The 15,535-nt window shown below is 44.5% G+C and overlaps 1 protein-coding gene across 6 annotated transcripts in view; it reads right to left on the bottom strand.

Moving 5' to 3' along the window:
- The window catches only part of NAV2 (neuron navigator 2), a 354,139-nt gene that overhangs the window by 216,150 nt on the left and 122,454 nt on the right, over positions 1 to 15,535 (bottom strand). For all 6 annotated transcript variants that reach the window (XR_014796009.1, XM_084895481.1, XM_084895482.1 and 3 more), the window contains exon 3: positions 8,420 to 8,472. Coding sequence is in view for 5 of the 6 variants with exons in the window: in XM_084895481.1 (XP_084751607.1) it covers positions 8,420 to 8,472 (53 nt within the window). In the remaining variant the exon portion in view is untranslated. The remainder of the gene's footprint in view (positions 1 to 8,419; positions 8,473 to 15,535) is intronic.

The following is a 15,535-nucleotide window of genomic DNA, read 5'->3' as shown; positions in this document are numbered from 1 at the left end:
GGACTCTAGAGCCAGACTTTCAAGGTTCAAAACCTTGCTTGTCACTTAGTAGCTGTGTGACCTCAGACAAGTTACTCAACCTTTTTCTGCCTCAATTTCCTCATCTGTGAAATGGAGTGACAATGGTTTTAAGAAGATAAAATCAGTTAATGCAGGTAAAATGTCTATAACAGTGCCCAGCTATCAGTGCCTATAATAATAAAAGGGTAATATGCTAATTAGACTAGACGAAGCTGGGCCATGCCGGCAGCCAGGGGAAGAAAGGCCTTACTCTTGCACAAATTTTATGTGTTGGGGCCTCTAGTTTTTATATAAAAACATGGACAGAACCAGGGCCAAGGACAATAACCTCAGGCTCTCCAGAAGGGGAAAAGATAAGACGTTGTTTAGCATGACTCACAGCCCCTGGCAGAGCGCAGAGCATGGCAGAGACATCAGGGTCTAAGTTCTCCAGACCCTTTAATGGCATGAACAGAATATATTTCTCATTCCACAGCGTTGTTATGAGGAATAAATGAGTTAAAACACAGAAAGCACTTAAAAGAGCGCCTTGCCATTTTTATTATCAATATTAATTTCCGGAGGTTATAAAGATGCCTAAAAACACTTACCTCAAGCAACAGAAAAAAGCCAATAAACTGAAATTAACTGAAATGTCCTATTTGGGTCCTCTGGCTAAGCCAAAGAGGAAAGGAATTTAGAGGAGGGAAGATACTTTCAGAATAGTGCTACATACTTACTGCTTGAAGCCCCTACAGAACCACCAAGCTGATACCCACTGCTCAAATCACTGCTCAGCTATAGATAATGATGTGAGAGCAATGGTATGTTTCAGTCTTTTAAGCAACATGGCCAAGTCCAGGCTGCTCCTTTCTTGGTCTTTCTAGCCACCCATCTCACCCATCCAACATTTGTTAAATACCTACTATATGCCAGTCATGCAAGTCATGGGTGCTTACTCAGGACATCCAGTCAACAACATGGTATCTCCTTTAAGAATGTAAGTAAACAGACAACCACAAGAGAATGTGTTATGAGAAATGCAGGCACAGGGCACGAGGGGACACAAAAGACAAGTGGCACCTAAGTATCTCAACTCCTTCAAGTTACAATTGACCTGAATATTAAAGGTTACAATATCCAGGTGGGACGACTGTGAGGTCTTCCTGGCAGGCTAGACAGCATGCCGCAAAGTACAAAGGCATGAGTGCACACAGCCTTCTTGGGGAACCCCAAGTTCTAATACGTCTGGGGTATAGAATCCAAATGGCCAAGTGGCAAGAGATGATGGTAAGTGGATCATGAAGGCCCTTCCCTCTCTTGTGTGGTCAAGAATTTGGAGAAGGAAATGGGGAGACAGTGATGGAGTTAAATAGAGGTGTGACCAGGGAGGCAGAGAGACGGATGTGGAGGTTGTCACCATCTTTGAAAGGCAATGATGGTGGATCTATCACCTGAGCAGGAAGTAGTGGGTGCTTCCTGCTGATCGCAGCCCTGGACTTTGCTTTAAATTCAAAGTGGCCTGTGGGCTTCACCTCATGCCTTTTTGGAACTGTACCATATGTGCACCCTTGGGGTCATGTAAAAATAGGCCTAGGGGCCCAGGGCAGAAGCACCTCAGCTGCCTGAGGATCTCAGACACTGCCCAGGCATGTGGCTGGCTTTCTGGCAGCTGTTGGGAGGGCTCAAGGTCACTGGGCCCAGAAACCTGATCCTGGTGCAGGCGGCCTTCCCTTGGCCCAGGCGGCTCCGTGGAGAACACTCAGAAATACTTAGCACCAGGCTCTTCAAGGCCATCTCGATAGGCTGCCTTTTGCTAAGGGCCACCTGCCCATTTTCTTGAGTTCCCATCAATAAGCCAACTTGGGTTCTTTCCAGAAATAATCAATTTCTAGCCCCCACACACAGACACTTCTTGTGAACTCCTGGCTAAACCCAGCTGATTCTGCTATATCCAAAAATAAAAAGTAAGGAGAACAGGGATTAGTGAGGCAAAGATTATTCTTATTTCACCCTTTCCCTGTCACTCAGTGAACACCACATACTCTTAAGCTAGACAGACTTGGGTTCTAGCCCCAACTCTGCTTCTTGGTTGAGTGATCTGGGGTAAAAAGTAACCTTTTAAAGACTCAGTCTCCATATGCAAAATATAGACAATAATTCCATCTACTTCATAGGATTGCTTTGGGGAATAGCTAATAATTAGTAGAGCTCTTAACATGTTCTGTGGATCGTGAGTGCTCAGAAATGTAAGTTTTCTCATCAAAACCTCACCACAACCTGCGAGGCAGGTACTACCGTGTTTCCCCGAAAATAAGACATCCCCTGAAAATAAGACGTAGCGCAACTTTGGGAGAAAAAATTAATATAAGACACTGTCTTATTTTCAGGGAAACAGGGTATTACTATTCCCGTTATAAAAAACTGGTCTCTATAAAATAAATAAATAAATAAATAAATAGATAGATAGATAAATAAATAAAAAATAAATAAATAATTGGTCCCCTGAGAGCCTACGGAGCATGCTCCAGACCACAGGCAGTCAGCCGTCAGAGCCCATTCTCTTAGCCATGATGCTTTGCAGTACCCAGAGGTCAGAGGTGAAAGGAAGACTGAGTCTGTCTTTTCACAGGGGAGACTCTGGTCCAGAGAAACGTGTGCTGGATCCAGGAGCGGCGCTGGGACCTGAGGACTGGGGTGCCCGTGCTCTTTCCCAGCCTCATCGCACTGTGTCTTCCCAGAAGCTGGCCTTCTGATAGGGGACTGCAGGGGCACTGTGACAGTGAGGAGAGGTGGGCAGGGCAAAGGGAGAGGCTAAGATGGCCCTGCCCTGAGCCATTTATTCCCGTTCATAGCAGCACTTCCGCTTTTCTCACTTTCACATATGGGGCTCCACTTATGCTTTTATTTGGGGGGAGGAAGGAACTCTGCTCATGGAATAGAAGTTTGCAAACCACAGACATGTCTTTCTTTGTGCTGAAGTGCAAACTCCTATTGTCTTGAGAACTCGGGTGCTGGCATTTTCTACTGGCGTCTCTGAAAGGACAAGTAGGGAGCAGAGCAGCGGGAGCCCTGAACTTGGGGGTCTATGGAGCCCCAGGGGACACACGGGCTGGCCTCTGGAATCTGTGATCTCAGGGTGTGTGCAAAATTCCTGGGTATGTGCCACATGGGGAGGAGAGGGCTGGTGACGTTTCTCAAATTTTCAAGAGGTTCCATGTCCTCAAATACCGGAATGACTACTAAGACTATCATCCCCATGGAAACTAGCATGGGCTGAGTGCTGACCCTATGCTAGGAAAATGGGGAGTATAAGGACACTTACCTCAAAGGGCTGTTGGGAGGACGAACCAAGAGGGTATTTGTAAAGCACTTAGAATGGCACCTGCCACAGAGCAAACACTCTATAGGCCTTCGTTATATTGTAGCACTGAAATTATTATTAACCATTATTATCATTTTCATTGTCCCATCAGTCCTCACAAAACCTTTATGAAGTGCATATTATTATCAATCCCACTTTATAGGGCAGGAAATAGAGGCTTCAAAAGGTTAAATAATTAGCTCAAGGCATAACTAGCACAGAAGGGACTCCCACTTGGCCTGTCTGGCTTTCCGGCCCAAGCTGGCCCCCGGTCGGGATGCACCGAGGGGAGGAGGCAGGAGGACTCCCTGACGGCCCAGGAGGAAGCAGGTGGGCAGGAGGCCTGAGATCAGCCAGCCAGAGGGGAACACAGGCCTGGGGCTTTCCATGGAAAGGGCCAGCAGGCCTTGCTAACTTTGCACCTCTCCTAATCCACAGCAGAAAGCCAGGCCACTTAGAATAATAACAATTTAAAAAGAAAACCACCCCCTGCAGTGACCATCCTGGGCCCCAACGTGAGCCCATGTTCCAGAGCTCCATGGGTTCCGGGAGAAAGGCGGGTCGCCTCAGCGCCGGCTGGCCGAGTGCCAAGCAATGCTTCTCCTTCCAAACCAACACATAACTCTGCTGAGCACACCACCCCTGGAAAGCCAAAAAGATGCCCTTAGGTTACCACGGCAACGCTAAACAGACAAAACAGTTAACCAGCTCTGACGCACAGACGAACTTACTTAAGGGCCCAAAGGACTGATTTGGAGCAGGGAGGGGGCAGGAGAGGAGAGCGTTGTTTCTGCAGTTCCATCTCCAAGGGTTTGGCGCCCAAAGAATCTAGGTCAGGCTGAAACAGGGCAGAAGACTCAAACAGATGCTGAGACCAAGCTTGCTGGGGAAAGGGAAGTCACTGCCTGCCTCTGCCCTTTGGTCAGGGTCACAGTCCTATTCCCTGTGGGCAAGTGGGCGCCCGAGAGTTACAGATGCCAATGATCCTAGCTCTGCCTCTCCCTGGGGACAGCCCTCCGCTACCCAGCATTCCGATCTTCTCACCCCTAAGTGGGGAGGGCCATGCTGGCCACGGCAGAGTAGGGAGGATCCAATGGGCTCATGAGTACAATCATGGGAACACCTGAAAGCACCGTATGGAGCCACATTAGAGCTGATGTTAAAAATATTAACCACCACCGAAACCGGTTTGGCTCAGTGGATAGAGCTTCGGCCTGCGGATTGAAAGATAAACAGGTTCGATTCCGATCAAGGGCACATCCCCAGTAGGGGGTGTGCAGGAGGCAGCTGAGTTGATGTTTCTATCTGTCCCTCTCTCTTCCTCTCTGTGAAAAATCAATAAAAATATATTTAAAAAGAACCTCAATAAAATATATTTAAAAAAATATTAACCACCAGGTAGGGGTTTCATTTTCCAGGGCCCCTGGTTCAACGCCTACCCACAGGAGTTGATGACGGTTATTTTCCTTTCAGAGACTTTGCTCCCGGGTCTATTGGGGTTTGCTCAGTGAGCTGTGGCAATCTGGGGAGCAATGATGAATGCAGGGTGTGCAGGAGGCAGCTGAGTTGATGTTTCTATCTGTCCCTCTCTCTTCCTCTCTATGAAAAATCAATAAAAATATATTTAAAAAGAACCTCAATAAAATATATTTAAAAAAATATTAACCACCAGGTAGGGGTTTCATTTTCCAGGTCCCCTGGTTCAACGCCTACCCACAGGAGTTGATGACGGTTATTTTCCTTTCAGAGACTTTGCTCCCGGGTCTATTGGGGTTTGCTCAGTGAGCTGTGGCAATCCGGGGAGCAATGATGAATGCAGGCTTGTGCATGTGGGGTCTGTTGTATTCTGGGTTCGTCCATGCCTCAGCCCTCACCTTGGACACCACGTGACAAAGGGTTGATGTTGCTGAGGGGCAGGGAGAATCTCAGGAGACACAGCTCATAGCACTCGGGGAAGATCATTAAAAAGATATTGCGAAACCTCCTTCAGCAGGGTCTGTGACCCCCTCAGGAAAACAGATTCTCCAGAAATGAGAATCTTGTCCACCTATCACCTCGCTGTGGCAAACCCTCTTGCCTTTGAGACTCACCCCTTAGAAGGTATGCTAAAACCTCCCCAGTACCTGCAGTGGAATGGGCCCCAGTGCCCCACACAGTGCCTGCGGGAGCAGCTGCACTGTCCCGTTGTTCTCATTGTCCTCTGGTCTCCTGCCTACTCATCACGGATGTCCCTGAGGGCAGGAATCACATGTTGTTCATCTGGGGTCTTCCCTTAGCCTAGTCCAGTGCCTGGCATCCATTGGCATTCTGAATGTTTGTCGATCGACTGGCTAAAAGTATGCAATGTCATGTCCAGGGTTGTGCAGTGAGGCCCCTAGAATCTAGTCCATATGCCACAAGTATCTGCTTTTATGTCCCTATGGCCTGAGGATAGACAGAACTCGAAGCAGAGCCTGGAGTACAGGAGGTAGAGCAGGGAATGGAGCCTGGGCTCTGGTGGGTCAGGAGGAGGAGAGTAAGTGAGGGGGTGGGAGCTAGAGGTGAAGGCTTGTGCCTCCTACCCACAAAATCAAAGCTCACATTCCTACCCACCGGTAAGCTGAAGAAGTGAATTTTCCCCTTGATAACTGGAATAACACCCGTTTTTCCTGCTCTGAGATAAAATTGCTTTTCTTTGGCTCGACTATTAAAGGGCCCTGAAGATGCTCTGTTTTCTCAGAGAGTGAGCACATTAATTTCATGTTGGTTATTTTCAAGGGACTGACAGTTACCCTCCCATCAGGTACACTCCCCACCTTCTCAACTCATTGTGCCTCATCGTACTTTTATTAACACGATGCTCTCCACATACCTTCTCCTCTGGCCTCCTCCAAACAAGCAACCTTCAGCAAACAACAAATCTCTATCATTAGCCACCCTAAGCAAGGCCTAAGTTAACCTAGGAATCTAGAAATGGTGGCTATATTCTCAAAGTGTGCTTCCCACAAATAGAAATACTTCACTCTATAGCTCCCCCCCCCCCCCCCCCCACACACACACACACGTGTCCTATTAGCCAGAACAACACTGGGCTTGTCTATAAGAACTTCCTCGGTGCCCCAGGCCAGTTCTGCCTTATGAATTTGTCGCTGTTTTGTAATATAGGGGAAAGGACAATGGCCCCGTTGTCCTTATCATCATCCTTCTCATTTCCTACAGAGTGGAATGACTGTGGTGGGGTTCTTACATCTTCCTGGACTCGCATCCTGTAGCTGAATTGTTCTCTGCTACACTTGCCACCAGACCACGTCTGCTTCCCTGCTCCTAAGCTGGAACTCATCACCACAGGCAATTATAGAGTTTTTATATCCTTGCATTCTAAAAAAAAGTCCATAAAACAAAAACAGTACTTCCACAGCTGAAAGAGTTATGGAGAAACCACAAAATTGCACTGGTACTAGGGTAGTATTTATAAATAAGATATTAACATATACAACTAAATTTGCACAGAAGAACCTGAGGTGAGAATCTTATTTTATAAGTTTGAAAGTGGACTTTAACAACAGACAACACCTCCAGTAGAAGGTGTGGAAAATACAAATGTTTCCCAATAGAATAAAAGGTTCACTACCTTCAAATGTCAGTTCTACATACGCATTAGCCTGAGCTGGGATGCAGGCATTGACTTCAATCCCGGGAGGAAATACTGCATCTCTTTCATGTGAAGATATGACTGCATGTGCAAAATGCCTGCACTAAAATTAAGTCTTCTATCCTCCAAGTTTTCTCAATTATTAATACACTAGACAGCTGCAGGAGCTCTAGCAAAAATAGCAGCCACACTTTTCCAAAAGTCAAAGCAGCCATGAGTTGACTGAGGGGACTTTCCTATGTAAGGACTGGTTGCTCTCTGGATCAAACGAAAAGAAACAATCTCCACTGGGACAATAAAACAGAAAAACATGTTTCAGAATGTACACTGAAAAGTGACTTCCCCCCACCACACACACACACACACACACACACACACACACTCACCCTCTCTATAATGAATAGTTGTGTACATGAAAAAAAGTTGACCGAACAGGCTATCTGTCCAATTCATTGGGATAACAAACAATTCAGAAAGTAGACAGTGCACCCAAGTCATTTTAGTGCATTCTGAAATGAGACTATCAAATTGTGCCTACTCAACTGGAGTAAGGTGAGGTTAGAAAACAAACCATCCTTTTTATTCCCCATTTTATTTCTAGATTTCTAGAAGCAAATTAATGTCTAGGGGTGGAGGGGGAGATTGTCCTTAAGTTGCTTCCTTCAATTAAACAGGCATTAGCATTATTAACAGACTCTGATAATATACATCCTTTGTGTAAATATCCATATTTGAAAGAAAAGCTAAGCACTCAGAGCATCACAATTTAGTGTTTTCTCAACACAACAGTGATCATGAATTTTAATTCAATGGTTACATGCAGAACATGTAACAAGCAAAGAATAGATTTTTAAAAGATTCTTAAAAATAAAAACGCTTTAATATCAGAGCTTAAGTAAGCATATCACAGCAGAGGGAATATCACTTGTCAAGGTTGCGTTGAGAATGATCTGCATATAATTCCTTTCCCATCACAGTTCTGATTTCACATTGTTCCAACCTTTAAAGGGAATCCGACCACAATGCCTTCATTTCTGAGTAGGGAGATACCGCCACCTCATCCGAGCCTCCGATTCATACACAAACAGAAATTGCTGTGGGTCTTTAAGGAAGCAGAACAAGTCAGAACAGTCCAAGTTCTAAACAAGCATATGTTTGCACTGGTTCTGCACAATTTGTTCCTAAGAGCAAGCACCATATTTCATTGCTGCTGTCTTACCATCTACATTAAAAATCACAGCCTTTTTGCAGTAAATGCCAACAAATGTCAGAAGAGCCGACAGTGGCTACTTGGAAATGGCTGTTAGTTTATTAATATAATCCCCCAGAGTGAAGCTTATGGCGTGAATGTTTTCAAGATGGTCAATATCATTCAGAGGCAGGGCTAACACGACAACAGCACTCTCTACCCCTGTACCACTTACCATTTGCGATCTGTTCTTCGGACAGCCATTGATGTCTTCAATCTTTTCATTTGCTGAAAAAGGAAGCACAAGTCAGAAAAATAAATCACCACCACAGACACTTGGAATCTTGATGTGCAGGACCCTTGAGGCCAACCAAGTCCTAAGGCCTAGTCTGGGTTTATCCAATCAGCACAGGCATGTGAAATGCTGAGAGGCATCTCACAAGCTTTAGGACTTACTCATCAAGCTGCCGTCCTCCAGGGACAGCTGGGCCAAGGACATCACCTAAAGCAGAGACAACTGCATCGATGACAGTCTTGGAGCGACAGGGCATCATGGAAATCAAGGCTGGGATCGTGCTTTAGGCTCTTAGACGGGCAGGAGCAACCTCCCCACAAAAGATGGGCCGGTTCAGAGTGAATCAGTCTAGCTATGACTCAGCTCCAGGGCACAAAAGCTACAGATGATAACCTGTCACCCCATCTCTAGGCAGAAATACAAATATTGCTTTATACTATTAGGATTATTAATAATCCTGTTCCCAACGGGTGGCAAACTGGGAAAATGAGAGAGTGAGACTTAAAAACGTCTCATCCAAGGCCCCATGGAAAGTCCAATTATATCTGGGGTACTCTCGAAGTCGTAATAGCTTTTACCTACTAAGAGAAGTGAAAGCAAGAGGGTGCACTGAATTAACTGGAAACCAAGTACCAATCGCAGGGGATAAAGGGCTAGTCCCCCATGGAGAAGAATGGAGGACCCTCTGCAGAAGGATCCCAGGATATCTCTGAGGGCGGAGTTTGCGACTGCAGCTGCCCAAAAACAACAGTACATGTAGAGGTCAGGACACTGGCTCAAGGGGCAGATACTTCAGTCTGAATCCCACCTCTGCACATTCTCAGCTGTGTGACCTTGGCCATGTCACTCAACCTCTCTGGGCTAAAGTTTCCACATCTATGAGATGAAGCTCATACTACCTATGTCACAGGAGGAGCTATGAGAAATAGATTATACGCCAGTAAAATGCTTAGCACAGTGCCTAGCCAGTAAAATGCCTAGTACAGTGTGTTCTATAAATGGTAGGCATCAGAAATGGTAGAAATGCTTACTTATGATGTCTCCATCTGAATTAGGCCCAGAAACTCGGCAGGATTCCATAGAAAAGAACTAAGGATCTGCCTTTTTGTGTGTTTGAAGCCTTTATAAGCTTCTTCCCCAATTCCATGACCTCTCACCCCATTGTCCCACCCAGGAGGATAAGGCACACTCAGTTCTCAAAAAATAAAAATAAAAAAAATCCATAAACATCTCATCAAATATTCATGAATACAATGCATAAACTTCCATGAAGACAAAAGACATTAAAAACTCTCTGAAAAGAATAACGGAATCAAAACATCACACACTTCTAGGACTTTAGAACACCTGAACCTAAACACAGCTCACTATCGCTTTAGTTGGGCTTATTTTACTCTCTCTAGTATTTCTTCCTTGAGAGAGAAGTGAAATAAGAAAGCCAACTAGTGACAAGAAATTGTTTAAAAACCGAATTACCATGAGTCTGTCTGGATGGTATACACACAACCTAATCTACACTGCCTTTAGAAGTTGCCAAAAGTAAATTCTCAAAACAAATGCAAGGTGGGCTTATGACCCACCTGGGGACCCAATGTGTTTTCTCAAGAGAACACTGGATTAGGCATTTTAGAAAGCCTCTTCCACCACCTGCTTCTCCTACTCCCAAAAGAGGTGTCACAGAGCATTTAAAAAGCACATAAGCCCTGGTCAGTGTGATTCAATCAATTGGAGCATCATTCTGTACAATAAAATATTGTGGGTTCAAATCCCAGCCAGGGCACATACCTAGGTTGTGTGTTTGATCCCTGGTGGAAGCACGTGCATGCGCTTTCTCTCTCTCTCTATCTCTCTCCCTCCTGTCCTCCCTCCCTCTTTCTAAAATCAGTTAAAAATAAAAAGCATGTAAAAGATGCCCAAATGAATGGGATTTAAATGAATGGATATGGTCTTAAGTTCACCAGAAAACAAAGCCAGAATATAACATTCCTACAAATTCCACAAGAATAAGGACTTCTATCTGCTTTGCTCCTTCCTGTAACCCCAGAGCTCTGGGCAGTGAGATGCACAGTGACCACTCAGCAAATATTTGTTGAGTGGAACTAAGAAATGAATACGCTGACCATTCCAAACAATCGGAAGTATTACTGCCTGTTTTGTCCTTTCACTTGTCAATATAGATGTGCATATTGAAGATTAAAAAAAAAAAAAAAAAAAAAGATCCTTGCTGAATGTCACTCCTTCATCCATGAGAAACAATGGCAGGCCTGCACTGTGACCGTAGATTTTGATATAAATTGTGGCTTTGGGGCATCAATGACACTCAAGATATCTTCCAACTGGATGCTCATGAAGGCCAAAGTCATTGGATTCTGCCCAGATCAGCATTAGGCCATTAGCATCCACTAAAGCGAAGGATGGATAACTGAGATCTAAGAAATCATTTTAAATATTCTTTATGTACCTTCTGGATAAACAAAACCAAAAGCTTGGTCTAATTACTTCCTTGATTCCTATTCATGGTCTGTCCTATTCCTAAATCATAGCCAAGTGCTCCTTGAATTCAAATGATCACAAGTCTTATGAGCCTAATTCTGCCATTTACAACATTCAAAATTAAAATATAAAATAAAAAAAAAGTGGGGTGGAACCTATTCCTGACCATGTTAAAGGGAACATGGGAAGAGATAAATCAAAGACTAAGCCCAAACTCCAAATAAACACTGAATAAAAATGCAAAGTGAGTCTTGGACCTCCTGGCTTCCAATTTCATGTAATTTAAAGACTTCTCCTTTAAATTCTCAAGTGTGTCTAAGGTTGTCATAAATACTTACAGTGATAATAGCAGTTCTGATTCTGCTAGTAAGAAGGAAGAAAAACTTGGTCTCTAGAGCCAAAATTATTAAATCTTGTAGGGGGTCTTTGGCTATATCCCCAAAGCAGATAACCAGATGCAAAGGCATTGGTCTCCTAAGTCCTCAGCTGTGATTACAACCAGCATCTAATGGTAATTTATTCATTCCAGCATGCTCAATACATTCTTAGCCCATTAATATAGTAACTTACCAGCACACAAGGTAACACTTTAGTAACTGGAAAGCATTAGTGCACTTTTTGAATAAGAAAAGTGGCATCAAACACATTACTTTTCCAAAACCTCCCCTGATAAGTTCAGAGCACTTCACAGCCTATACATCCATACATGGTCCTATGTATGTGCATGGGGCAGCTGGCAGCCCTACCAATAGGAGGAGAGAGAAACTGGCTGCCCACAAAGGCAGATGACTTACCAAGGTCACTCAACGATAGCAGGTCTTCAAGGAAAAGAAGGTACACTCCTGCATGTTTAAATTTTCTAGCTGTGCTCAGAGGCAGTCCAAATGGTGATAAAAAAGAAGCTATCAGCTCTCTTCACCTCTAACAAGAAAGCTGTTCCTCTAGGTCTTGGCTTCCTCCTTCTCTCCAATCCTCTCAGTTCATCCAGTTTCCCTCCTTCTCTCTTGCCTCGTTCTTGTTGTTCTCCTGCCTCTGCCCCTTTCCTGAATCCAGCCCCTTCTGGCATCCTCCCTGAGTGACAGAGATGTAAGCAGGAGGGGGGAGCTGTCTCTCCCCTTTGATTCGTGCTTTTATCCTGGCCTCGTAAACCTTTCTACTAACTCATGGAGATGGCAACTCCATGGATGGCAAGCAACTGCTGACTTTGGGCAGCTCATGACTCAGGAGGATAATCAAACTAATAAGAAGTTGAACACAGAGAGACTCAGCCCTTGGTCACTAAAAAAAGGACACAGAGAGGCAGCAAAGGTCAATTTCTGCAGGGGAGGATGGCAATGATGGAAAAAAATGTAGATCCAAATAATTTCTCTATGTAGGAAGCCTACCTCCAGGTGGAATAGATGAAGACTTAGATAGGAGCAGTGTCTGTGAAAAGCATTTAAGGTTTTCCTTCAAGTCATTCCCCAACCTGAAAATCAGCTCTTTCAAACATTGGCTCTTTTTCTAAAGCTAAAGCCCAGAATTCACTGCCTGGTATTGAGTAGCCTTGCCTGACTTTGCCTTGTTGACCCTCTGACTCTCTATGCTCCAGTTGTTTTACACCAGGAATGCCCTTCCTAACTGCTTCACCTAGTAACTCCACCCTAACTGACTCCAAATTTAGCTTATAAGAAATCCCTTATAGGTAAATTCCCTGATTCCCCCCTCACCACCACCCCCAACTCCGCGCATGCACGCCCACACACACACACATGAAATTATGGTCAGGCCTCATAGCACCACAAGTCCTCAATCATTATACACAATACTCCTCCAGGGTCTAGAGAGGGGCTGTCTTTATAAGGGACAATCTCCCCTCCTGCAAGTATTGATGAGCCTTTTTTGAGATGCTCTAACTTTTTATTTTGAAATAACTTCAAACTTGTAGAAAAGAGAATTCCTTCATCCCTTCTCATTTTCTCTCTGTCCACCCCCAATCCCTTTTCCTGTATAGGGCACACTCTTTTTCTGAATTATTTTTCTACAGGCTACAGATATCATGTCCTTTGCCCTTTATTCTTGGCATGTATTTTCAAAGGACAAGAATATTATCTAACAGCAGAGTTAGCAAATTTAGCATTGATATAATTCCAATGTTCCAATTCTGTCAATTGACGTACAAAAAAAAAAAAAAAAAAAAAAAAAAAAGATGTCCTTTATAGCATTTTATCCCAGGCCAGGACCACAAAGAACATTCAGCTGTCATGTCTCATTAGTCTTGAATGATCTCTCAGCCTTCTTTGTCTTTCACAGCACTGACATTCTGGAACAATACAGGCCAGCTTTGTTTTTAATAGAGTATTCCACAATTTGGGTTTGCCTGAGATTTCTCAGGATTAGTTTCAGGTTTTCCACCTCTGACTGGATTCCTGCTGTGTCCTCTCAGGTATGACACCAGGAGCATGTTGACATCCATTTGTCCTTCACCAGTAATGTCATCTTGACCCCCTGGTCATGATGTCTGGATTCTCCCCTGTGTGGTTACTATATTTCCCTGGGAACTATCAAGCAATCAGTGAGAGGCATTGAGACCATGCAAATAGTCTGCTCCTCATCAAACTTCCTTCTCTCGATTTCTGTATCCATTGGTAATTCTCACCTTAACTAATCTTTACCAAAAGATTAGTTATATTTACATTTATTACATTTACATTAGTTACATCCCTTTTATTTATTAGTTACATTTACATTACTTACATCCCTTTACATTCATTGGTCAGCATTTTCCTGGACAGTGGAGGCCCCTCTCTGCTCTAGTGACGTATCTATCTGTCTATCAGTATAGACTTACAGAGTTCCATTTTGTTCCATGGTTATAATCCACGACCATCCTCAATTATTTTGATGCACTCATCGTCTTTGATGAAATTGTCTTTTTGTCGCCCTGGAGGAAAGAACTAATACTGTACAGAAATACCACCTAGGGATTAGATTTCGACCTCATAAAAGAGCTTTTGAAGGATTCCAATTCTCTGTGTTAGATCTAGTTTTCTGAGCAGGTAGTAAGCTGCCCATCATAGTATTTAACAGAGTCTATTAACTGCATGCAGGCACCAGGTTGGGGCTTTTAAAGGTCCCTTCCTAAACTCAGAGTTAAGAGTTGCAGCAGCATCCTGGAGAGGAAGAGGGTATGACATACAGTTTAGAAGAATGTTCAGAAGAATACCAAACGCTGAGAAGGAAAAACCTCCTGGCCACCTGTTGGAAAAAATTTGATCCAGACTTGCAGAAGCAGGGGCTGCAGTGCCTAAGATTCTCATCCCTAATCCTTATCAAATGCTGTGAACCCAGAAAAGAAGATGACGCAGACCCAGGCCCAGTGCAGTAGCTGGTGGAATGATAGAGGTCCCTCCAGCCTCTCCTGCAGGGTTGCTGGCCTGAGGGGCAGTCTGGTCACGGGCACTCACTTGAGCCTCTGACACCTACTCCAGTAGCTCCAGGCCCAGAGGGGTAACTGTCTAGCAACCCTGATGTCATCTGAGTAGATTCAGAGAAACAACCTCCTGAGCAACAGGAAGAACCATGCTGGCTTACATTTCTGTAGCACCGTGTTTAGTGAATTCAGGAGATACACACTACCATTCCCCACTTCTGGGCCCCTGAGAGACATCACTAATCTATCAGGACACACTGACACTGCTACCAAAGCCTCACCATCCTTCTCCACAAACCTTTCTAGGCAGTGCCTACCAGGTGCTATCCAGGAACACTTCACAGTTTTTAACATATTTCATATTTGATACTTAACTTGCATTTCATAAAACTGCCACAAAAGCAGACCAAGAAGGCATGGCTGTGCCCATTTTGAAGATGGGGAAACAGAGATATCAGAAGTTTAGTGACTCTTTGGAGGTCCCACGGTGGGGAGGGATGGAACTGGGATGAGGGCAAGGCCTCTGGGTAAGGTCCTCTCCCAGTTTCTGCCTTTCTGTCTGTGCTGAAAGCAGAGAGGACTCCTGGAAGAAACACTCTGCATGGTCCCAGACTCAGTCAGAGTTGGTCCATTACAGAGTTGGTCCATTAGTTGATGACCCTGCTGAGATGGGGAACCAAACCCAGCTCATGTGCGAGTCATCTCTTATAGGCAGGCCCTGCCAAGAAGATGCTACTCCTTGCAAGGTTATAAGCCTTGAACATTTGCCTTCAGGCACATCAAGGAGCAGAATGCTGCCACAGTCACTGCTCCATGACTGCCTACGGAACTGAAGGGAAGGGAGGAAGAACCTTGTACTGGGTTCAGAGTCTCTGGATTAACAGGGGGATATAATGCTGCCAAGCACAGAACAGAAGTTTTTGAAGCAGACTCTCCCAGCTTAGATTCCCCTTGCACACTAGTCATGTGACATTGAGCTACTGGCCCACTGGACCTCAGTTTCTGCATCTGTAAAATGGGGAGGATACTGCCTACTTCATAGAGATGTTGAGGAAATTAAGTAAGAGAAACATTTAAAAGAGCTTGGTAGGAGTGATATTCAAGAGGAGGAGGAAGAGGATAAAAAGGAAGAAAGGAGTGTGGCAGATCCA

The sequence above is a fragment of the Pipistrellus hanaki genome, assembly GCF_964339955.1.
Source record: "Pipistrellus hanaki genome assembly, chromosome: 9".
NCBI classification, from domain to species: Eukaryota; Metazoa; Chordata; class Mammalia; order Chiroptera; family Vespertilionidae; genus Pipistrellus; species Pipistrellus hanaki.
Note: the sequence above shows the minus strand (reverse complement) of the source record. Positions and strands in the feature narration are given on the sequence as shown.